This window comes from Pelodiscus sinensis, chromosome 28, assembly GCF_052426305.1.
Source record: "Pelodiscus sinensis isolate ZL-2025 chromosome 28, ASM5242630v1, whole genome shotgun sequence".
NCBI classification, from domain to species: domain Eukaryota; kingdom Metazoa; phylum Chordata; order Testudines; family Trionychidae; genus Pelodiscus; species Pelodiscus sinensis.
In genome coordinates this window covers 15,938,873-15,963,085 of record NC_143079.1, presented here as the reverse complement: position 1 = coordinate 15,963,085, position 24,213 = coordinate 15,938,873, and the positions used below count along the sequence as shown (strand labels likewise).

Genomic DNA, 24,213 nt, shown 5'->3' with positions numbered 1-24,213 from the left:
CTGCCCCAAGCGTTAAGGCTCCCATTAGAGAGCTCTCAGAGTTCTGCTTCAAACCAGGCAGAACCTAGGACCTAAACCTGTTTCCATCACAGCCCAGGTGGCTGCCCTAACCACTAGGCTTTGGGTTATTCTGAGCTTGCTGGGGTCTCTCTCTCTCCCCTCACATTTTCCCCATAACTTTTGAAAGGTTTCTGTCTACTGAATCAGAATGAAAACAGATTCGGAAAGCTCAGTAGTGTTCCTGAAATGGAATTCTTGTTCTCCAACCAACCCCAGTCTCTACAGCGGTAGCCAAAGAACAAGGCTCTGGCCTGTAACAGCCCATATCCTCTGTGCATCAGATACAGGGGAGTACACACATAACACACTCTGGCTAATGAGTTACAGTCACAGACATTAGAGCTGGACCATTTCTTAACTCAAAAGATTGTGTAGCCAGCAAGGGGGAGCTCTTTAGTAGACCTTGCCTTCACAGATAAAGAGGAGCTGATGTCTGTAGCCCAGTGGGCTAGCTTGCTTCTATTATATTCTGCTTTGCCTTATATCCACCAGTAATGCAAGAAACCAACAGGCCTGGATCTTGTATGACAATAGCTTCAGCAAGTTAGCATAAGGCCACGTTTCTCAAACTGTGAGTTCTGACCCCCCTGGGAGGTTGCGAGCAACTTAGAGGGGGGTCGCGGTATCACAAAGTTTGAGAATCTCTGGCATAAGGCATGAGGCCTATGAACTTTGTACAGACAAATGGCCAGCTCAGTGGAATCCCCCAAACTTTTGGGGTGCTGAAAATAGAGCTCAAGGGGAAATGCTGACCACAGATCAATGACTTCACCATAAAACATCCTGACAATGAAATGACATATATATGAGCTATGTCTAAGGCTAGCCTGTTAGCTTGCCTAGCTGTCTTTTCTTGTAAGTTTCTTATTTGCTCATGGGTTTGATTATTTATTATAATGGGATTATATTGGAGTATGTTTTGGCTGTAACATGAGCGATCTGCAGACCACATCATGTTTGTCAAGATAGGGCAATGTTAGCAGACGTATGTTTGAGACCTTTCACCTAAATAGATCAGGATGAGCTAAAGCAAAAGGACCCATATATGGCTGCAACCGTTAACACAGATGATACATCGCATCAGGTTGGCATAGGGGTTTTCCTAAGGGTATACCCTTTTATACTTAGCAGGTATGCCACAACTTGAAATCTAGAAAGGATGAAAGTAATTGGCTAGAACAGAGGTAACGAATGCGATGCCTAATCACAAAAGGGCCATGGTAACAAATTGGTCATTGATATACTAACATGTAGGAAACAGACATTCCAACATCAGCAAGGTGAGGAAAGACAAATAAGGAAAAGGAGGAATCCCCCACTGAATATGCATCAGAAATAACAGCATCAGCGTAATGTTATAAAAGTGGCATCCCAGTCTAGTGGCAGTAGAGGAGGAAAGATGTTGTCCTTGGAAGGTGCCAGATTTGATAGCCACTGGTGACGATGAGGTGGTGGTAATGAGGAAGATGATGGCTAACTTTTCAGGTTGTTCTGCAGGAGATGGTGAGAGTATATGAGACTGCATCTAGACTGCAAGCTTCTTTCGGAAGAAGCTTTTTTTTGGAAGAGATCTTCCAAAAAAGCTTTTTCCGAAAGAGAGCATCCACTCTGCAAAAGTGCATCGAAAAAGTGTTCTGTTTTTTTGAAAGAGAGCATCCAGACTGAATGGACGCTCTGTTGTATATAAGCTGTGATTACTATGGATGGAATGGCCACCAGGGTATCTGTGCTTTTTCCTCTTTCCTCTTCTTCCGAAAGAACTCCCTTTTCCCCATCCACATACGCCTTTTTGTGAATGAGTTCTTTTGCAAAAAGATTTCTTCCTCGTAAAATGAGGATTACCAATGCCAGAAAACCCCTCTGTTCTTTTGATTTTCTTGTGGAAGAATGCAATTGCAGTGTGGATGTTCCTCTGTAACATAAAATCAGCAGGCCTGAAATCTAGTGAGCAAGACTCTGGCTCAGTGAAACTATACGTAGGAAAGAGGCTTGGCTAAAGAGAAATAGTATAAGCCAGATCAAGCATAAAGAATGCCAAAAGGTACCAGGGGTTGTAACAGAACACCTCACTGAGAAAAGGTGGGGAGGAGAAGGGGGAGGGGAGAAGGCGGAGATGGAAATCTAGGGCACTTAATGCATGTTAGTCCATTACCACGGCTTATATAATGTGTAGTGGTGCAGCAGCAGTCTGTTCGCTGACAACTATTATTGTGTGTCATTTGGCAATAAGCCTGCTTGGGTGATTTCGATCCTAATCTGATTTGGGGAATCTCTCAGGAGTCTGTTGTGTTGACTAATTGCGCATGGTTAACGTGCAGACGGGAGCAAATGCATGCAGCCAAAACGTCATCATCATTGACAGTAGAGGACCTGTCAGGAACCCATCAGGATGAACCCTGAAATCCTGATTGATGTCACTGGTGACCCCAGCCACCGATCTGGTAAACAAACTGTTATCCTCTGTTGGAATCGTGATCTGACGTGGCAGAAAACCAAAGAAAACTACAGAAAACCTGATCCCTTCCCCTCAAATCCCCACAGAGTTTGATGAGATATGGACCCATTGTACTGCTAGGATATGAAGTAAAAAAAGAGTGTGGGGTAACATGGACCGGTAAATGTAGAGTCATGGCAGAAACGGAAACACTGAATAATAGTAGTCATCACAGTAAAAAGCCCAGCATTTTGCAAGTAATGCCTGTGGCAGTGAGCTGGGTTAAACAGCATGGCCCACTGCTAGCCTCCTGAGTCATCGAACAGACTAGGGAAGTAGAAGAAGCAATACAGGCAAGAGAGCCCAAGCCCCACTGGCAGGATGACAGGCAATCCAAACACATGATCTGCTTGAACAAGTAAAGCAGGAAAATAGGAGATTGGAAGAAACTGGAGAAAACTTGCAAAAGAGAAACAAAGCAACAGGCTTCTGGAACTTTCACGGTACCTGAAGCTGTGGGACAGAAATGGACAAATGTGGCCCTGGCAAATGTAAAAGATGAGAGGGGATCCACTGCATTGCAGCCACAACCATGTGATAAAAGCCAGGTTCCAGTTGAACTTAAACTGAGACCCAGACTGGTGCCTGTTGGAACAGGAAAAGTAAGTGCACAGGAGGGAGAAGTAGCTAACAGCACGTTCACTGAATTGGTAAATAAAATGAAGGAAAAAATGGAACGGTCCACAGAGCACACTAGGAGGCAGGAGCTGCGACTTGACCACAGGGAAGTGATTAAAAAAGAATTTCAAAGTGAAAAAGCAAAATTAAGCAGGTTAACGAGAATTGATGCATTAACTCATGGAGTTGCCAGAAAACGGTCAACTGCAGCATGTACAGGCACTCCTGCAATCCATCTGGCATGCAGACAACAGCAACAGACTGAGGGAACAATCACTTTTTACAAGTGCAGGTAACTACCCCTACTCTAATCTTAAGGTCAGGATAAAAATCCAGGGTGCGGGTTTCCAACTGCTCTGACCCACCGGCCCACATTCCTCACTCAGGGTACATCTAGACTGCAGGTTTCTTATGGAAGAAGCTTTTCCAGAAGAGATCTTCTGAAAAAACTTCTACCAAAAGAAAGTATCCACACTGCCAAAGTGCATCGAAAAAAAGGTCTGCTTTTTCGAAAGATATGGACACTATCTCGCATTTAAGCTGTGATTGCTACGGACAGAGTGGCCACCAGGGCACCTGTGCTTTTTCCTGGAGGCTTCTTCTTTCGAAAAAACTCCCTCTTTCACCTCCACCTTCCGAAAGAGTTCTTTCGGAAAAGGCGTTCTTCCTCGTAGAATGAGGTTTACCAATGTCAGAAACCCCCCTGCATTCTTTTGATTTTCTTTCAAAAGAACGTAATGGCAGTGTGGACGTAAATGAAGTTTTTTCAGAAAAAATGACCATTTTTCCGAAAAAACCCTGTAGTCTAGATGCACCCTCAGCTAAAAATGTACCCTTCTTTCTGAAATAGTCTTACGTACCGGTATGTGTTCCTTTATAGCGTTTCTCAATTTGCTAAATTTGCTGCTGCTGCTTGGACCTTAAGACAACTTTAAGAGTTAATCTCTTGGCTCAAGTCTCCCTACCTTCCTAAATTGATCTTCACCCCCTCTTCTCCTCTCTTTGACTCTCTCTCTGTTAAAAATTAAAAGTTAGTTTTTACAGAAATCTTCAAAATATAAAGCAATTAAAACAAAACAAGGAACAAAAAATAAGGTAAAAGCTTTAATTTGAATGAAACCAGTAAATTAATTATTTTAACCCTTCAGGAATGCAACACCTGGAATTCCTCCCAACTTTCCTGGAGATAAGGTTGCTAAGCAACAGACATGCCGACTGTTTCTAATCCTTAACCACTGACTAATATTTGAAACATTCGCTTTTCTTATTTCAATATACCTGTATAGCAGAGTTTAAAAATAAAGCTTAAGACATAAAGTAATAGACAATGCCATAAGTTATTAAATTAATACAACACATTTGACAAATATTAAAAGTAATAGACATTTTTATTAAAAGTTTTAAATAAAGTAATAACTTGCTGATTTAAATGTTTAACCCTTTTGTTTATTTTTCCAACTTTTTTTTGTCTTAGTTATAAATGTAATTTTGGTGCCATTTTGCTTTTTCATTATAAGTTATCCTATATGTCATGTATGTTGCCAATTTTGTTGTATGTTGTGTATCACAGAACTGTTTTTTAAAATTATTTTTATTTTGTTGCAACATAAGTCAATTTTATACCTTTTTAAAAATTAAAATGTGTTACCACACTATTTTACTATTATGTTTGGAGTATAATCATATTATGAATATTAATTTTTTTGCAAAGTTCAAAAAGGTTTCAGTTACACATATATGTACATGTATTTCTGCCTCAACAAATAATGCCATAGCAAACTTTTTTTTTCTTATATTAATAAAAAAAATATTTTATTTTTTAATTCAAAGAAAAATGTAAAGGGAAATCTCCACATTAAGGTTAAGGCAACATTAACAAAATGTCAATTTTTTGTATGGATTTTTATAAACTTGTTTTTATTTTTAAATGCAGTTATAAGAATGGCATAGCAATAATGTATAAAGCTAACCAAACTTTTGATTCCACCTTGGACTCCCAAACATAACAAAGCATCATGAATGTTTAATATCCTCAAAGCATTTACAAACACCTGTTTTTAAAATTCATTTTGATTTAAATTCTATTTTCTTGTATATTATGTTAAAGGAAAGTAGTAATGTTTGTACTTGTTAAACAATTAACAAAAGTGGAATTGGTATCACAAGCAAATTAACTCTAAAAAGCTTGGTAAAAATTACGTTACTAACTCTTGCTCTAGGGCTACGTCTAGACTGCACTCTCTTGCACAAGAAAATATGCAAACGAGGCAAAGTGGTGAATATTGCCATGCCTCATTTGCATACTTAATGACCTGTCCTTGTGCAAAATGGCGGCTCATTATGTATGCAAATGAGGCGTGGCGATATTCACCACTTCTCCTTGCTTGCATATTTTCTTGCTCAAGAGAGTGCAGTATAGACATAGTCAAAGTGTTTAGCAGGGGAAAGCAATATACCTTCTCGTGGAGCATTGTGATGATCTATTTTAACAGTTTAGTGTTATGTTTAGGACACAATATTGGTAATAAACCTCAAGTGAAAATAAATGTCTATACAACAATTGCAAAAGTTTAGTTTATATTACAAAAAGATTTGGTCCCTATTACATTATAAACAAATTAAACTAACCTGTTTATTAAATTTGGGTTACTAAAAACAAGATAAATGTAAAACAAACAAAAACTTTTATGATGTTAACTAACTGAAATTGTTTGTTTCATCCAGCGACCAAAAATACCAGAAGACATCACACCACAAACACATGGGGGCTGTGTCTACACTGCACCCCTTTTCCAGAAAAGGGATGCAGATGAGACAAGTCGGAATTGCAAATGAAGCGGGGGATTTTAAATATCCCCCGCTTCATTTGTATAAACATGGCTGCTGCTTTTCTCCGGCTTGGGGCTTTGCTGGAGAAAAGCGCCAGTCTAGACGGGATCTTTCGGAAAATAAAGCCTTTTCCGAAAGATCCCTTATTCCTCTTAAAATCAGGAATAAGGGACCTTTTGGGAAAGGGTTTATTTTCTGAAAGATCCCGTCTAGACTGGCGCTTTTCTCCGGCAAAGCCCCGAGCCGGTAAAAAGCGGCAGCCATGTTTATACAAATGAAGCGGGGGAGATTTAAATCCCCGCTTCATTTGCAATTCCGACTTGTCTCATCTGCATCCCTTTTCCGGAAAAGGGGTTCAGTGTAGACACAGCCTAGAAGATAACAGTACACAGTAAAGACTGTTATTACCAGTCACGATTTGGATCAGTGACACTGCACCCTAACTGAGGCACATGTTATTCAAAACAATTGGGTTGTGTGTCTGGGTACCCAGACTAAATCCTGACACAGCAATAATTAATAAAATTGCTCACAGTCCATTCCGTAGGTTATCTGGAAGACAATATCCATAAGAAACACTGGAACTGGACCTTTAATATTCCAGTCATCTGAAGAAGTGGGCTGTGCCCACGAAAGCTCAGCTACATATTTTGTCAGTCTTTAAGGTCCTGCTTGTTTTTTACGTTTTTCCAGTTACAGGCTAACTCGGCTACCCCTCTGAAACTGTATCTATGTCAGCTACTGGTGTATCACTGAGCACTGCAACCAATGGAACAGAGAAGCTAGCTATTCCTAGTTCCTGCCCAGGAAGGCTTACCCCCGGAGGGTGACAGACAGCATTGAGCGTAACTTAGAACATGAATGGACAGTACTGGGTAGTAATTAATTAGCAACAAGACATTTCTATATAACAGCCTCATTTATAGTGTCACCACTCCAAATTTCTGTTTTACTTCTTATATACATAATCCTGTGGGGGAAACTATAACTATGCCACTGAAAACACTCAGCCTACTGTTTTTAATAATACAAATGGTAACTATAAATGCCCTAATAGGAGTGTGCTGCTATCAGCAGTTCACAAGGACCAAATCACAATATAAAACTGGAAAATAAATTGTTATAAGGTTGTGTCATTTACACAATACATGCTGTACTCAAATACACTACAAGTATATACATTGTTAATTATTTGGGAGGGCTTCTAAGATTAAGTCAGTAAACTACATTCCTCAGTAATGGTCCCAAGGCCTACCATTCCCGGGTCCACCATAAAGGACTTAACATAATTGGAAAATAAAATCTGTTCATCTGTCGTACGAGGGAATGTGCAGACTAAGGGACAGATGGGGCATAAGGCATGGTGTCCACATGACAGCGTTTAGTCCACTGGGTCACCTTCAGTTCATGCATTATGCTCTTCTGGGATGATGAGTAAACATCCTCCAGAGAAAAAACAAAAAGTGGGGAAATGTAGCAAGTTGAGGGTCTGTAACATCAAATCATCAGGCCTGAAATCTAGTAAGACTCTGGCTCAGTGAAACTGCAGGAAGGAAAGAGGCTTGGATGAAGAGAAAGAGCATAAGCCAGATCAAGCATAAAGAACACCAAAAGGTACGTGGCACAGGCTGTAGGCGCATTCCAGAGGGGTTGTAACAGAACGCCTCACTGAGAAATATCTTGGTACCAACTGCCTCCCCACATATAAAGTACATACTGACCTAGGGTCAGGACGCAGCTGAAAGTTCATCACCATTGATGGAGTAGAGGCCCTCTCAGGAACAAACCCCAAATTCTGACTGAAGACATCCTATAGTGATTATTTAATTCCCTATAACCCCTAATTTTATAACTGCCATTTTGACCCTCAGTTCACACAGTGGGGCATTCAGACTAGCCACATTTTTCCAGGTTTCCCCACTGCTTTCAAAGGGAAATACTTTTTGGCAGTAAGCCGCAACTAGAAAATGTTACCGCTTATGGGCATGCTACTTAGATCCAACAGTTATATGACTGAACTCATTCTGTTCTTGCTCAATGAAGCCTTCATTTCTTGGCCCATGTGTGATTTGTGAAGATCTCAGTGTGATGCCTCTTATAGTGATTCAGTTATATTTTTGTCAACTTGATTTCACAACTTCATACACAACTTGATTTCAGGGAGTATTAAACACCCCTTTATAATGTTCTATCGATTTTTTTTATCCCTGCCTCTCTGAATGTCAGAGTGGGCCACATTTTCTTTTGTATACCTAGATACCATCTAACACAATGGGGTCCTAATCTCTAATTAGGGCTCATCGGCACTCTAATAATACAAATAAATAATATAACAACACCATAGCTGCATACATGCAAATGTGGATCCTAATGTTACTTTTCATATCCTGCATAAAAGGATACACATAACTCATTTGTGACCCCCAAACAGGTTTTTGCTAAGTGACAGATTCCTAATTTAAGCTATGAAGAGAGACTGAAAAACAATACAAGCTGACAAAAATAACAGGGAATGAAGAAGTGGAGACTGCAAATTGTTAGAAAAACCGAAAACCATTTTGTGCAACTTGATTGTATGTTTATAGTTTAAAAGGTCAGGAAGGTTCATTTTCTTCATATGACCCTAATTTCTTTTAACAAGAAAATAGGCACAATGTATTGATCAGGGTGCTAAATCCCACCCCCAGCATCTGCTGCCATGAGTTGTTGTGTTAAGGGTGGAAGGAACTCAATTGCTGCACCAGCTTCTAAAATGATTCAGCTAAAGCGAAGGAGCATTTGGCTTTGAAACAACCGAGTGATGGACATGGTCTCCATCCTAGGAGGTGGGGAGGGGGGTTGGTTGGTGGGCAGCAGACAAACTGTGGAAGATCTCAAGACCTGGGGTGGAGGGCAGAAGAAAGAAGGGGGTGGGGTGGCCCAGCTGGACAGGGGGACTTGGACTTACCCCCTAGCCACTCGGAGGAGACGTTCTGCAGAAGCGTGAAAGGGATGCAGAAGAAAGTTACCAGCAGGTCACTGCAAGCCAGGGAGCAGATGAAGATATTGGTGGCTGTTCTCATGGGTTTCCGCCGGATGATGATGTAGACCACCAGGCTGTTGCCCAGAAGAGCCAGCGCGAAGATGAAGATGTAGAGCACTAGGAAGATGACCTTGGCGCGGGGAGGCAGCTCTGGGATGTACACCAGGGGCTTGAGGCCGTAGGCGGCGATGAACTCTTGCCTGGTCATGTTGTGCTCTCGCAGGAGCTTGTTGAGCGCCTCCGGGGTCACGTTCAGTCTCCTCTCCATGGTGCTGGGGTGGCGCGAGCCGGGTTCATGGGGCTAGAACCCACCCGCGGCTCTCGCCAGAGCCTTGTCCTTGGTGCTGAAGCCAGGACACTAGACGCGGAGTGCGCTCTCCATGGAGCTGGATCCGGGACACTAGCCGCGCAGTGCGCTCTCCATGGTGCTGATCCAGGACACTAGCCGCGCAGTGCGCTCTCCATGGTGCTGATCCAGGGCACTAGCCGCGCAGTGCGCTCTCCATGGTGCGGAATATAGGGCACTAGCGCGCTCCACGGTGCTGGAGCGTCCAGTTGTTCAGCTCGGCCGCTGCTCATCCCTGTGCCCTGTCTGCGGTGCTGACCCCTGGGTCGGCTCCGCTAAGGGCTGCATCCCGCCATCCAACGCTGGTCCGGCGCGCTCTCCAGCGTGCTGACCTCTGTGTCCCAGCCCTGTCCATGGGGCTGCTGCCCGCCTCGGTCTCCTCTCCTCGATGCTTCACTCCACGGTGCCCATCTGTGCGCTCCGGAGCCAGACCAAACTGCAAGCCCCCTCCTGCTGGTCCGGGCACTCAGTGTGCGCGCTGGGATTGAGCAGCGCCTCCTGCCACTCTCTCCGGACTAAACAATACCAGTGCCAGGCGAAGCCGCCTCCTTGAGCCGCTGCAGCTTGCCAGAGAGTTGTGCTGCTCGGCTCGGCTGTCTTGGGGCTCTGGAGCCTGCTTCCCTGTCTCTGTGTCTCTGTCCTCTAGGAGCCTCGCCTCCGCGATTTATAGACGAGAGGGACGCGTATCGCTCCGGCGCTGGCAGAGCCGTTTCTCTCTCCCGCCCAGGACTAGGGGGAGACCGGGGAACCCTCATTCGCAGCATGACACAGTCCCATGAGATATATTCTACACCCCTCTACCCTCCCCACACTGATTGGCAAAATTAGTGGCACCCGGAGTTTCCAGGAAGAACTCATAGGCAATGACAGACAATCGGGCACATTAAAGGCGCAGACCTCTAGGCGCCAATCAGAAACAGAAAGCAGGGCTCGAGTAACCTCTCCTTTCGGTTAACCGAGGGGGACATCACAGTTCACTGACACTTCTGGCCCCAGCTCCGAATTAACAGCAGCCCAGGCTGCACAGTCCTAGGGCACCAGCTCAGAAGACTTAAGTCTCTTTAAAGTCGCAAACTTCTTTTAAGAAACAGGGGCTGGGGACAATATTTCCCCTGCTGTATCATGAATAATCCTTGCATGGTCACTGATAGTTTTGTGTGTAGCTTAAAAGATTTATTAATGACTCCCCTCCCCCAACAAATCATGCAAGTAATTAGCTTGGTTGTAGCTTTGCAATGAAGCCTGATTTGTAAATCCAACTTTCAGTCGTCTTTATCAGCTAGTGTCATGTGTAGCCTGGAGACACCACATGCAAAACACTTTGCTCAGCTACCCCGCAAACCCAGAGCCTGAGTTGCACCAGATTTACCCTGGTGTGATGCCTTGGATTTCACTAAACTCACTCCAAAGTCAAACTGGAGTATCACTGTAGTGAATCAAGCCCCAAGTATTAATTATTATTACTTTAAAGATTTTGTGAAAAGTAAATGTTGAAAATGTTAGGTAAATAGTACAAATCCATTTAATTTTAAAATAAAAAAATCTGTTCTGAATTGTTTCTTATGCCACCTTGATCATTGTAGTAGCCAAACATTTCAGTTGTGCACAATGCAAGTTTCAGTTGTGCATATCTCATATGTTGGTTCATTCTTTCTCCCAGGGGGAAAACAGTGAGTGTAATGGAGCGGTTTGTTTTGGTAAGGTTTTGTTGTTGTTTTGACAAGCAGCAGTAACTGTATGGGGTATAGGCCCCAAAGTAGCTTCATTTACACCAGCTGAGGTTTAGTACACAGTTTCCTGACTGTTATGAGTCAAATTCAGACCTGGTATAAGCCAATGGCATTCTATTAAATGGAACTGAACTCTCCTACCACAGACATCTTGAGCATTTACGAATTGTATGATAGTACTGTACTGTGCTATAGCTGGTCAAACTGCCTTTAAATCTCCCTTAAGCACTCTGCCCTTGTGATCCGGTGTAGTTCACGTGTAAAAGAATTGAAATGGGAGGATCTCTTCTTCTTTCTTCCTCCAAACAGGGGAGATATTAGCAGGAAAAGGCCGATCTCCAGGTACAGATGGCTGGGTGTGGCAGTTCTGCAAAGCACAGACTGGGACAGGAGAGTATTTTGGTGTCTGGGAGGCACATTGGAGCTACATCTGAATAATAATAATAATAATAATAATATATATATATATATACCTATCTCCTAGAACTGGAAGGGACCTTGAAAGGTCATTGAGTCCAGTCCCTGCCCTCACAGCAGGACCAAGTACCATCCCTGACAGATTTGCCCCAAATCCCTAAATGGCCCCCTCAAGGATTGAACTCACAACCCTGGGTTTAGCAGGCCAATGCTCAAAACGCTGAACTATCCCTCCCCCACACTTTGCCTTATTTTGTGGGACTTTATTTGTGGGACTTTGATAATTATTTCAAGAACTGTTGTACCTAGTAACCCAGCCACAGGCAGGGGAGAAAGAGACAACAACAGGAAATATGTTGTGGGAGTGATCATAAGCCAGGCTTGACAAGCAGCAGTGAGCCCCGCTCGCCAGCCGCATGGTTTGGCATACTGCACATGTGCAGACCACGCTGCGCATGTGCTGATCATGCTGTGGTGCCGTGCCGGGCTAAAATCTACTTGCCATGGGTGAGTAGATTGCCCTAATTGTCAAGCCCTGGTCATAGGAGACTCTGAAGAAGAGAAACAGAGGCAGGACACTGCAGGACCTCAGTGAGATGCTCTGGAGGGGTGTGCCCTGCTAGAGCATGAATTGGTTTTGATTCAAGTTTGCCTTTTTCATCAGCAAATGTTATTTGGGCCAATTGGACTAATCTAGCACAAGAAGGCTTGCAGACTACACTTCCCCAGGCCAGCCTGGCCCCCTGCTCTGAGTAAGCTGGGATTTGCTCCAGCGAGGATAAACCGATACAACGTCCAGCTTCCTTCCCAGTTTCCTGTCAAGGTTTACAGGATGTCTGGCCCAGTAGTGGAGACTGTCCAAAGGGGGCTAATTCATGGCTGTAATTCTAGTGGATTCAGTGGCGCTATGCTGTCCCTAAAGTGGAGTCACACAAGGGTGGGTCAGTCACTGAATCAACATGCTCTGTTGGCTGGAGCCACCTCCCTTTTTAGCAAGTGCTGCTTGCTGTTAGAGCTGTGGCATGGTGTTAAGGGTGCTCGGTGATGCTGCCCTTGCCGACTGTGCAGCTGGCTGATTCAGCAGCCCCAAATATTTATAAAGAATGCCCAGGGGCTCAGTTTGATGGGAAGGTCCCTGGGCCAGGAGTATGGCCAATGACGTATGGTACTAGCTCCCGGGCTCAATGGTTCACACGTACACTAATTCACAGGTGCTTGTGACAACGTGCCAGTTCAACCAGCTCACCAGGGGGATGTCCCCCTGGTGAGACTCCTCCAATGACTTCTTTAATGCAGTGATACAAACACATTATGCATCATGCTCCAGATGTTGCTAATTACCATCCTTATACAAGTTGGAACCAAAGATCCTTATCCATTGTCCTACCATTCCCTCCTTAGCTTACAAGGGGTTGTTATGTTCTTGTACCGACCATTAGGAATGTGTTCACATGGCTTTTTCAAGTAACTATGTCTTTGTTGTATCATACTCTCTGGTCAGGAATGTCCTTACTTGGTTAGCTGACACCTCCAGAAAGGCCTCCGTTGCTCATATTCGGACAGGTGTTCTCTCTGGTTGCAGTTTAGTCAGGTTCTTATGGTGATGGGTAAAAACTATGAATTTCCAGTCACTAGGAAAATCTGACAGTTGCTTTTATTGCAATCTAGAACAAAATATCAGCATTTTGAAATTTCCTTCACTACCAAAATTTATAAACTTCATTTCAGGAATATTGAAACATGTTTACTGAAATGTTCCATTTCATTTTGATACATTTTGCAGTTACCATGTTGGCCTGGAACTCCATTAGAATCAGGAGAATGGCAAAGCAAATCTTTCCCTCATTTTGAAATGAAGTGCTTCAACTTTACAAAATCAAAGTGGTTCACGGGAATAGCTCGATTGTCAACATCCTGACTGGGAAAAGGACGCAGCTATTTTATTTCACTAGCGTTGGCTGGTTTTGCTGGAAAAACATCCATCAGAAAAATTCCACCCAGTTTTATTTCTTACACTGAACCCAGCCCCTCACCTCCGGGGCGGTGAGTTATATGGGCCAAGGTGCCTGTGCTCCAGCAAAACTCAGAGCCACCAGGGCCCAGCTCCATCAATGTTCAGGGCTGGTTCTCTCTCCAGATGGATTTGCTGCCTCCCTTCAGCATCCCTGCACTGTGGCTACTAGGAGGCTGCCTCCTGCCACTCACTGCTCTGCTTTCTTGAGAGACCCAGCCCCAGCCAGCTCCCAGCACCAGCTGCCGCCGCAGGGTCCTAGCACCCCCCAACTACCAGTGTCAGGGCAGGCTGACTGTCCTTCCATCTAGGAGTGACAGATCCTTCCCTTTTCTGGCTGGACCCTCCACCAGCACCAGGGTCCCTTCCCCCCGGTATGAGCCAGCCAATAGTTTGGAGTCCGGACCTTGGCCGCAGCCTGGGGGTTGGGTGAGTGTCTTGACATCCTGCCCCACCCACAACATACAGTCACACTCCTGCCCCACACCGGGCATGCGGCAGCCCCATCCCCCACCGTGAGGGGCAGCGGCAGGCCAGGAGGTGGACAAATGATGGCAGGTCCGGCCTTAGGGCAAGGCAAGCAAGGCAGCCCAGCGCCTGCCCACCCTGCCGCTCGCTCACTGCCCTGGCTGGGAACCAATGTGGTGCAGCCAACCACAGCATCCACCTTGGACCTTGTAAATTCTTTGGCTGGGCCTACGTGATGGCAGACCCCACCGGCACCTGCCATAGGGGAGGCAGCGGAGTTTCCTGGATCTGAGAGGGGCCCCAGGAGTACATGCAGTGACAGTGGTGTGAGGTGAGTGTCCTGCTGAGGCGAGAGGGGGAACCTTCCTCCAGAACTCACTGCTGCCAGCTGGGAGAGAACTCAGGGGAGTTTTCTCTTTCCCCAGGCCTGGGGCAGCCTGCCTGCACCTCACTCCAGCCCCAACCCAGAGCCCCCACACTTTGACATTACATTAAATATACGCCAGCTGACAAGAAAAGTGAGAGGAGGGGGAGGATTGGGACCCCTTGTGGGCACCACTGAAAATTATACAAACCTACTGCCCCTGGCATCATGGTGTCTAAGTGTCAGTTTCCCCAGCGAGAGTGAATTTACATCCATCTTTTACATGTGCAGCCTTCAGTGTACTTACACCATGGAACCAGCCAGAACATAGCCTTTCAACTGCACTGAGTTGGGAAATTATTTTTCCCATAACTAGTCTAAATGATATAATCAAGAATTATGTCTGAACAAAGCCAGCTCATTTTCAAAGAAGCCCTTGTGCTGTCAAAAATAAGTTAGAATTTGTGACAGTTTTTAAAACCAGTTACAAGTTTAAGGAGCCTGTAATTTTTGCTCCTTATTATGCCTTTATAAAAATAAGTTTCTCTACAACTTGAATGGCATGGCTAGAGGAAGTACTCCGAAATAAATGGAGTATTCTTGAATAATAAGCTTTAATTTCTACCATTTCCCTGGGTGGGATTAATCAGACTGATGAAATTATTCATCATCATCTTTACTGGGATTGTTTAGTCCTATCAGACAACAGATTTTGTTTCCTTTCATTGTTTTCCTCCATCCTTGCTGACACAGGGCACCAGAGGTGGCTGCTACTTAACTACCTATTGAAAACACCTTGTACAAGTGCCAGGATTCTGATTTTCAGTTGTATCTCAGCAGGCGGCCACAATGATCAGGAAAAATGTCATTTTTGTCTCTGTGATTTTTGTTCATTTAATTGTTCCTGCTATTTTATTCTATGCATAGTACCAAATAATTAAGTTCATCTATTAATTACATCTATGTATAATGGAACAATACAGGCCTTGGATGCTTTGAGTCACATATCTCTTATTCAAAATTTCATGGCAAACATGGTTCTTTCTGATTACTTTATACACACAAACTTCCGTCTAAGAATTCAGTTGACTGACAGCCTAGAAAAATGTCAGAAGTTTAAGGGCTAATGTTTATTGTACTTTTCTCTTTCAGTAAGCATTTAACTATGGTGCATTTTTGGACGTTACAGGGTCTGGTCTTCCATACTTAATTATATTGATATGTACATTACTGTGCAAATTCTCATTGAAATTTTGGAGATGATATGGTGCCAGCCTAGACTGGGTTTAATTCTTTGCTCACCTATGTGAATGCTCTTAACCTTTCCAGGCTAAGGTGTCCCTTTTGGGAGTGTTATACGGCTTAAGTACCCCTAAGTTTCACCTTATTTAAAAGCTACTTGCTTACAAAATTAGACATAAAAGTGCAAAAGTGTCACAGCATACTATTACTGAATCATAGAATCATAGAATAATAGGACTGGAAGGGACCTCAAGAGGTCATCGAGTCCAGCCCCCCGCCCTCAAGGCAGGACCAAGCTCCGTCTACACCATCCCTGACAGATGTCTATCTAACCTGTTCTTAAATATCTCCAGAGAGGGAGATTCCACCACCTCCCTTGGCAATTTATTCCAATATTTGACCACCCTGACAGTTAGGAATTTTTTCCTAATGTCCAATCTAAACCTCCCCTGCTGCACTTTAAGCCCATTACTCCTTGTCCTGTCCTTAGAAACCAAGACGAACAAGTTTTCTCCTTCCTCCTTGTGACACCCTTTTAGATATTTGAAAACCGCTATCATGTTCCCCCTTAATCTTCTTTTTTCCAAACTAAACAAGCCCAGTTCATGAAGCCTGGCTTCATAGGTCATGTTCTCTAAACCTTTTATCATTCTTGTCGCTCTTCTCTGTACCCTTTCCAATTTCTCCACATCTTTCTTGAAATGTGGCGCCCAGAACTAGACACAGTACTCCAGCTGAGGCCTAACTAGTGCAGAGTAGAGCGGCAGAATGACTTCACGAGTTTTGCTTACAACACACCTGTTGATACAACCTAGAATCATATTTGCTTGTTTTGCAACAGCATCACACTGTTGACTCATATTCAACTTGTGGTCCACAATGACCCCTAGATCCCTTTCCGCCATGCTCCTTCCTAGACAGTCGCTTCCCATCTTGTATGTATGGAACTGATTGTTCCTTCCTAAGTGGAGCACTTTGCATTTCTCTTTATTAAACCTCATCCTGTTTACCTCTGACCATTTCTCTAACTTGCTAAGGTCATTTTGAATTATGTCCCTATCCTCCAAAGAAGTCGCAACCCCACCCAGTTTGGTATCATCTGCAAACTTAATAAGCGTACTCTCTATCCCAATATCTACATCATTGATGAAGATATTGAACAGTACGGGTCCCAAAACAGACCCTTGTGGAACTTCACTTGTTATCCATTTCCAGCAGGATTTAGAACCGTTAACAACAACTCTCTGACTATGGTTATCCAGCCAATTATGCCCCCACCTTATTGTGGCCCTATCTAAGTTATATTTGCCTAGTTTATCAATAAGAATATCATGTGAGACCGTATCAAATGCCTTACTAAAGTCTAGGTATATGACATCCACCGCTTCTCCCTTATCCACAAGGCTCGTTATCTTATCAAAGAAAGCTATCAGATTGGTTTGGCATGACTTGTTCTTCACAAACCCATGCTGGCTATTCCCTATCACTTTATTACCTTCCAAGTGTTTGCATATGATTTCCTTAATTACCGGCTCCATTATCTTCCCTGGGACAGACGTTAAACTGACCGGTCTGTAGTTTCCTGGGTTGTTCTTATTCCCCTTTTTATAGATGGGCACAATATTTGCCCTTTTCCAGTCTTCTGGAATCTCCCCTGTCTGCCATGATTTTTCAAAGATCATAGCTAAAGGCTCAGATACCTCCTCTATCAGCTCCTTGAGTATCCTGGGATGCATTTCATCAGGACCTAGTGACTTGCTGACATCTAACTTTCCTAAGTGATTTTTAACTTGTTCTTTGTGTATCCTGTCTTCTAAACTTACCCTCTCTCTGCTTGTATTCACTACGTTAGGCACACCTCCAGACTTCTCGGTGAAGACCGAAACAAAGAAGTCATTGAGCATCTCCGCCATTTCCAAGTTCCCTGTTACTGCTTCTCCCTCCTCACTAAGCAGTGGGCCTACCCTGTCCTTGGTCTTCCTCTTGCTTCTAATGTATTTATAAAAGGTCTTCTTGTTTCCCTTTATGCCTGTAGCTAGTTTGATCTAATTTTTGCCTTTGCCTTTCTAATCTTGCCCCTGCATTCCCGTGTTGCTTGCCTATATTCATCCTTTGTTAGTTGTCCTAGTTTCCATTTTTTATACGACTCCTTTTTTATTTTGAGATCATGCAAGATCTCCTTGTTAAGCCAAGCTGGTCTTTTGCCATATTTTCTATCTTTCCTACACAGCGGAATTGTTTGCTTTTGGGCCCTTAACAACGTCCCTTTGAAATACTTCCAACTCTCCTCAGTTGTTTTTCCCTTCAGTCTTGCTTCCCATGGGACCTTACCTACAAGTTCTCTGAGCTTATCAAAATCTGCTTTCCTGAAATCCATTACCTCAATTGTGCTGGTCTCCCTTCTACCTTTCCTTAAGATCATGAACTCTATTATTTCGTGATCACTGTCCCCTATACTGTCTTCCACTTTCAAGTTCTCAACTAGCTCCTCCCTATTTATTAAAACCAAATCCAGAACAGCTTCTCCTCTGGTAGCTTTTTCAACCTTCTGAAACAGAAAGTTGTCTCCAATGCAGTCCAGAAACTTATTGGATAGCCTGTGCCTCGCTGTGTTAGTTTCCCAACATATGTCTGGATAGTTGAAGTCCCCCATCACCACCAAATCTTGGGCTTTGGATAGTTTTGTTAATTGTTTAAAAAAGGCCTCATCCACCTCTTCCACCTGGCTAGGTGGCCTGTAGTAGACTCCTAGCATGACATCACCCTCGTTTTTTACCCCTTTTAGCTTAACCCAGAGACTCTCTACACAGCTATCTCCTACGTTCATCTCCATTTCAGTCCAAGTGTGTACATTTTTAATATACAAGGCAACCCCTCCTCCCTTTTTTCCCTGTCTGTCCTTCCTGAGCAAGCCGTACCCTTCCATACCAATATTCCAATCATGCGTCCCATCCCATCAGGTTTCTGTAATACCAATGATATCATAGTTGTATTTATTGGTTAGCAATTCCAGTTCCTCCTGCTTATTACCCATACTTCTCGCATTTGTATATAGGCATCTAAGATACTGATTTGATCTTGCCTCCCTGTTGTGCCCTGACCCTCCTTTCTCCTTGACATTATAGGCCGTAGTCCCCCCCATTTCCAACCCATCTCCCAGTCCCGCACATGCAGCACTTACCTGTGGGCTTTGCTCACCTGCCCCCGTCGAACCTAGTTTAAAGCCCTCCTCACAAGGTTAGCCAGTCTGTGTCCAAACAAGGCCTTCCCGCTCCTGGAAAGGTGAACTCCATCTCCGCCAAGCAGTCCTTCCTGGAAGAGCACCCCGTGATCAAGGAAGCCGAATCCCTCCTGGCGACACCATCGTCGCAGCCAGGCATTCACCTCCAGGATGCACCTCTTTCTGCCCGGGCCCCTACCTTTGACAGGAAGGATAGAAGAGAATACCACCTGCGCTCCAAACTCCTTCACCCGTACTCCCAAATCCCTGTAGTCACACTTGATCCGCTCAGTGTCACACCTGGCAGTATCATTTGTGCCCACGTGGATGAGTAGCATGGGGTAGTAGTCAGAGGGCTGGATAATCCTCGACAATGCCTCCGTAACATCTCGGATACGGGCCCCTGGCAGACAGCATACCTCTCGAGATGAGCTATCAGGGCGACAGATGGGTGCCTCCGTTCCCCTCAGAAGAGAGTCTCTAACCACCACTACCCTACGTTTCCTCCTCGCAGTGGTGGCAGGAGACTGCTCAGCCTTGGTGGTGCAAGGCCTGGTCTCCTCCACGGTGGGGGGTGACTCCTTGTCTCCTGCTGAAAGTAAAGTGTAACGGTTATGTAACAACACAGTGGGAGGGTTAGGAGCAGGGGTGGAACACTGCCTGCTGCCGGAAGTAACCAGCTGCCAGTGCTCACCCTGCACCACCGCCTCCTCCATAAGTGGCTGGTCAACAGTCCCACATCCTAGGACAGTGACCTCCGTGGACTCCCCAGGAATACTGTCCAGGAATTCCTCATGGCTTTGAATGCTCCTCAGCCTGGCCACCTCCTCCTGTAGCTCTCCCACCTGCTGCCTGAGAGATTCCACCAGCAGGCACCTTTCACAACGGTTGTCTCCCCCAGCCTGGAGATCGCTCAGTGGGAACTGCAAGCCACAAATACTGCAACACCACACCAGGACCTGGGTAGAGGCATCCATGCTCAGGTTCTCTGTCTGGATACAGGCACAGGTGGAGGAGACAGGAGAAGTACTGGCACAAGCGCTTCGGGTCTTCATCACCATCAGTCACTCCCTCTGCTCAACTCCCTCTTCAACTCCCCTGTCTGCAGTCCCCTGTCCGCTTCACTCCCCTGGTCGCACTGCTGAACAATTGCTTCCTTTCTCATTCTTACTATGTAATAAGATAAATCAATGGGAATATAAATACTGTACTTACATTTTACTCTAGGGGGGATTTTGCATCACGGCATGTGTGCAGAATTCATGGCCCCTGCAGTTCTTTTCTTTCCTGCAGAAAAATGTCTTCAGACAGGTCAGTAAAGGGAAACTGCAAGACTTGCCAGGTGCCCCTCTCTCACACAGTGGTTCAGCCACCCGGAGCAAGCAGGAAAACTCCTCTCCTTTCCCCCGGGGCCCTTAAAGGGGCAGACTCTGGCCACTGGGCACGTGCGAGAGCCAGGCTTGCCAGCAGCTGCAGACCCTCAGGCAGTGTCCACAGGATGACAGCCAGGGCAGCCAGCTCTCCCCCGCCCAGTCCCCCAGCACCCAGGGGCCAGCCAGGGGCCATAGACGGCGTGCGCCCTCATAGACTAGTGTGGAGATCCTGGACCTCATTGAGGTTTGGGGGGAGGCCCCCAACTTCCATGATCTCCACACTAGGCGGAGGAACATGGCCGTCTATGGCCACATAGCGGCCACCATGGCCAGGAAAGGCCACAGGCACACCCAAAAGCAGGTGCACCTGAAGGTGAAAGAGCTGCAGCAGGCATACGCCAGGGTCACCAGGTGCAGCGCTGCAGCAGGGGCTGACACCTGCCCCTACTTCCCTGCCCTTGACCAACTCCTGGGGGGCGGGGCAGTCTGCGCCAGCCCGGGAGGGAGCGAGCCGGGACCAGAGGCCCCTGACTCAGGCACACCAGAGGGGCCACCACCAGCTATCCCAGCACCAGAGTCAGCAGGGTCAGCCAGGGAGGCCATAGCAGGTAAGTGCCAGAACTTACCCCTACCCGGGGGGGAGGCTGAGAGGGAGACCAGGGACCGTGTGCATGGGCCATGCCTGCCACGGATCACGCAGCCACCTGTGCACGTGTGAGCACGTGCCATGCCACCCTTGGGCAGGTGGCTCCAGCTGCGTGACACCCAGGGCCCGTGGCCCAATAAGCACACGCGTGTGTGAAGAGACCTGACACGCTCCCGACCCCGGGGTGGGACCCAGCAGGACACTCTCCCTTCACATGCCCCCTCTACACAGAGTCAGGGGACATCTCCCCCCCGCCTCGGCCACACTATACACTGCACAGAGACATGGGTGCGGTCCTGGGGCAGCTCCCAGTCCCGGGGAGAGCCAGACATCCTGACCATGGCCTATGCGCAAGCACATTGGCTCTGACGGTGCAGGGCACGGTCGCCCTCACGTCGCAGGGGTGGGCTGGGCATCATCCACTGTGTCCCCAGGGAGACCTGACCACTTCTCTTCTTTCTCTACAGCTGCACCAGCTGCTCGTGCAGGGTGCACCACCCCGCCCAGGACATGCTCTGGCACCCGCGGCCTCCTCCGGACCACCAGCATGTGGCAGGAGTACTGGGACCAGCCCCTGGGGGCCCTCCAAGCCCTGCATCTCACCATCCAGGCCTGGATGTTGGAGGACCTGCAGCTCCGCTGGGAGCAGCTTGCTGAGGACTGAGCGCTGAACTCAAACGTCCAGGACCTGCTGCAGAGTATGGTGCCCTGTGCCGGTCCTGTGCCTGCTGCTCCTCCAACTACTGTCCCTCCTCCCACTCCTGCCCCCCTTCCCACTGCTTCCTCCTCAACCTCCACACCCTCCTCCTCAATGTCCACACTCCCCACTTCATCCTCCGCACCCTCCTCCCCATCCCCCCAGGGACGCCGAGGCCCCCTCCCCTGCCGTTCTGGGAGGCAGTTGGCCCGGCGAGACCCCCCCACCCCTGAGCCCTGAGCTTCCCCTCCTCCTTTTTCCCCTTGCTTCCCCCTTCCAGCTCTCTCCTCCCAGTTTCCCTCCTCCCCTCTCCCACCCTCTCTCCTGCCGTCTCCCGCCTCCTTTCCCCCGTCTCCCCACAGTTTCATTCCCCCTCCCCAGCTGTGTTAAATAAAGACAGTTTCTATTTTTGAAAATACGTGTATTTTATTTGACATCAGGAAGGGTAAGTGGAAGGACGAGAGGGAGGAATGGGGCACAAGCCCCCAGTGGGGCAGACTGGGGAGAATGTTAGAGCACCTCAGGGTGGAAGCTCTCCCGCAGGGCCCCCTGGATCCTGACAGCCCCTCGATGGTGCTCCCGGATGGCAGCCTGCAGCCAATGCTGCTGTAAATGTGTCCACGAGATGCAGCAGAGTCCCCGGGGGCAGGTCTGGTTCCATGTTGCAGAGTGCCGTGGTGTCCCGAGGGAGGGCAAGCAGAGCACTCCGACACACAAATGCTTTGCTGTCCCTCAGCGAGGTGGACCAGCAAGCAGAGAAACCTGAGAACTGTCTGTCCGGGATGGGGGGGTCGGGTCCCTTTAAGCACAGACCTCGGATAGTCTGAGGCAGCAGCCCCACACACTAAGTCCGACTCTGATGCCCTGCCGGCACTGGTTCCGGCCAGCCTTACCTTCTATTCAGAGTCCACTCAATGTAGACGTGCTATTTCGAATTAGAAAAACGCTATTTCGAATTCGTTTTTGTGTCTAGATGCGTTATTTCAAATTAGCTTATTTCAAATGAACTAATTCGAAATAGCACTGTAGTGTAGACATACCCATATAGATTAGGCACATCAAAAGTGCAAATGAAGCCAGGATTTAAATATCCTGCGCTTCATTTGCATAAACATGGCTGCTGCTTTTTTTCAAAATGGAGCTTTTTCGAAAAAACCCAGCAGTCTAGATGGGGATCATTTGAAAATACAACCCTTTTTTTAAAGCTCCCTTATCCCTCATAAAATGAGGTTTACAGGATCTTTCGAAAAAGGGTTTAATTTTCAAAAGAGCCGTGTCTAGACTGACATTTTTTTTAAAAAGCTCCATTTTGAAAAAAAGCAGCAGCCATGTTTACGCAAATTAAGCACGGGATATTTAAATCCCGGATTCATTTGCACTTTCAATGTGCCTAATCTACATCTCTCTGTCGATAGAGAGGTATAGTCTAGACGTACCCTTAGGGCAGGGGTCTCCAGCCTTTTTAACCACAAGGTCACTTTTTCAATTTAAATGCAATGTAAGATCTACCCCCAACCCAAATACCCTTGCCTGGCTTCCTTCCCCTCCAACTTCCCCAGCCCTTCTCTGACGCCTCCCCCTGCTCGCTCTGTTGCCCTTCCTCCCCGAATCGTATTCACTTTCACCAGGCTGGGGTAGGGGTGCAGGCTGTAGTCTTGGTTGTGTGGCAAATGCCTTAGGCCAGTGTTTCTCAACCTTGTTTTATAAAGTGCCCCTTTTTCAAAAAAAGAATAATAAGTACCCCCAGTACCTGCAGTTTGCACACAATTTGTTTAACAATTTAATTGTAGTTGATGAAATATTTGGTAAAAAGTAGAAAAATAATAAAAAGCTGTAAAACTTAAAATAAAAGTTCAGTTTTCTCCAAGTTCCAGTTGTTGATGCACCCCCTGTCCTTTGGGTACCCCTAAGGGTACTTGTACTGCTGGCTGAGGGGTGCTGCCCTAGGCCACTCCAGGGTCCACCCCCCCTTGCCTTTAAGGGGTCCCTTTCTCCTGCCTTTCTAATGCAGGAGCCTGGCCCATCCCTGGGGCAGCTAGAGCTTGAGCCCACCACCCTGTGCTCTCCAGGGGAATGTTCTATCCCTTAAGCCACTCCAGGGCTGAGCCCACCCAGTTCTGGTGGGTCCTAGACCCTGGGGTGGCTGTCTGGTTGCCACAAGATGGGTGCAGCTTGGGTGAAATGGAGACTCCAAGCCACAGCCCTGTCCTCTGCAGGCAAGTGCTGTATCTCCTGGCCCACTTGGGAGCCCAGCCCACCTCCCTCTGTGTGTGTGTGTGGGGGGGGGGGGTTAGTTCTTGAGCTGCCAGCAGCAGAGCTTGGGCTTGAACCCACCATCCTGTGCTCCCCAGGCAAATACCCCATTCTCCAAGCCACTCCAGAGCCCCGTTCCCCCTCCTCCTCTACCTTCAGCAGGTCCCTTATCCTGCCTTCCTAATCCAGAGCCAGCTCCATCCCTCAGGCAGCCTGTGTTGGTGGCCCAGCCGTTGCCTGAGTGGGTGGAGGGGGGTGGGATTGTGCCCACCACCCTGTGCTCCAGAGGCTAATGCCCATCCCCAAGTTCACTGGAGATCCCACTCCACCTCCCTACCTTCAAGCCGTCCCCTCTGCCCACCCTGGGAGTGACCAGACACAGGACAAGGGACGCTCTGAAGGCAGGGCTGTAGAGTGGGCAGT

The 24,213-nt window shown here is 46.6% G+C and overlaps 1 protein-coding gene across 1 annotated transcript in view; it reads right to left on the bottom strand.

Moving 5' to 3' along the window:
- The window catches only part of LOC102459149 (pyroglutamylated RF-amide peptide receptor-like), a 117,717-nt gene extending 107,744 nt beyond the window's left edge, over positions 1–9,973 (bottom strand). The window contains exon 1 of the mRNA XM_075910901.2: positions 8,949–9,973. Within this exon, the coding sequence (XP_075767016.1) occupies positions 8,949–9,291 (343 nt within the window). The 5' untranslated portion in view covers positions 9,292–9,973. The remainder of the gene's footprint in view (positions 1–8,948) is intronic.
- Between the last annotated feature and the right edge of the window lie 14,240 nt (positions 9,974–24,213).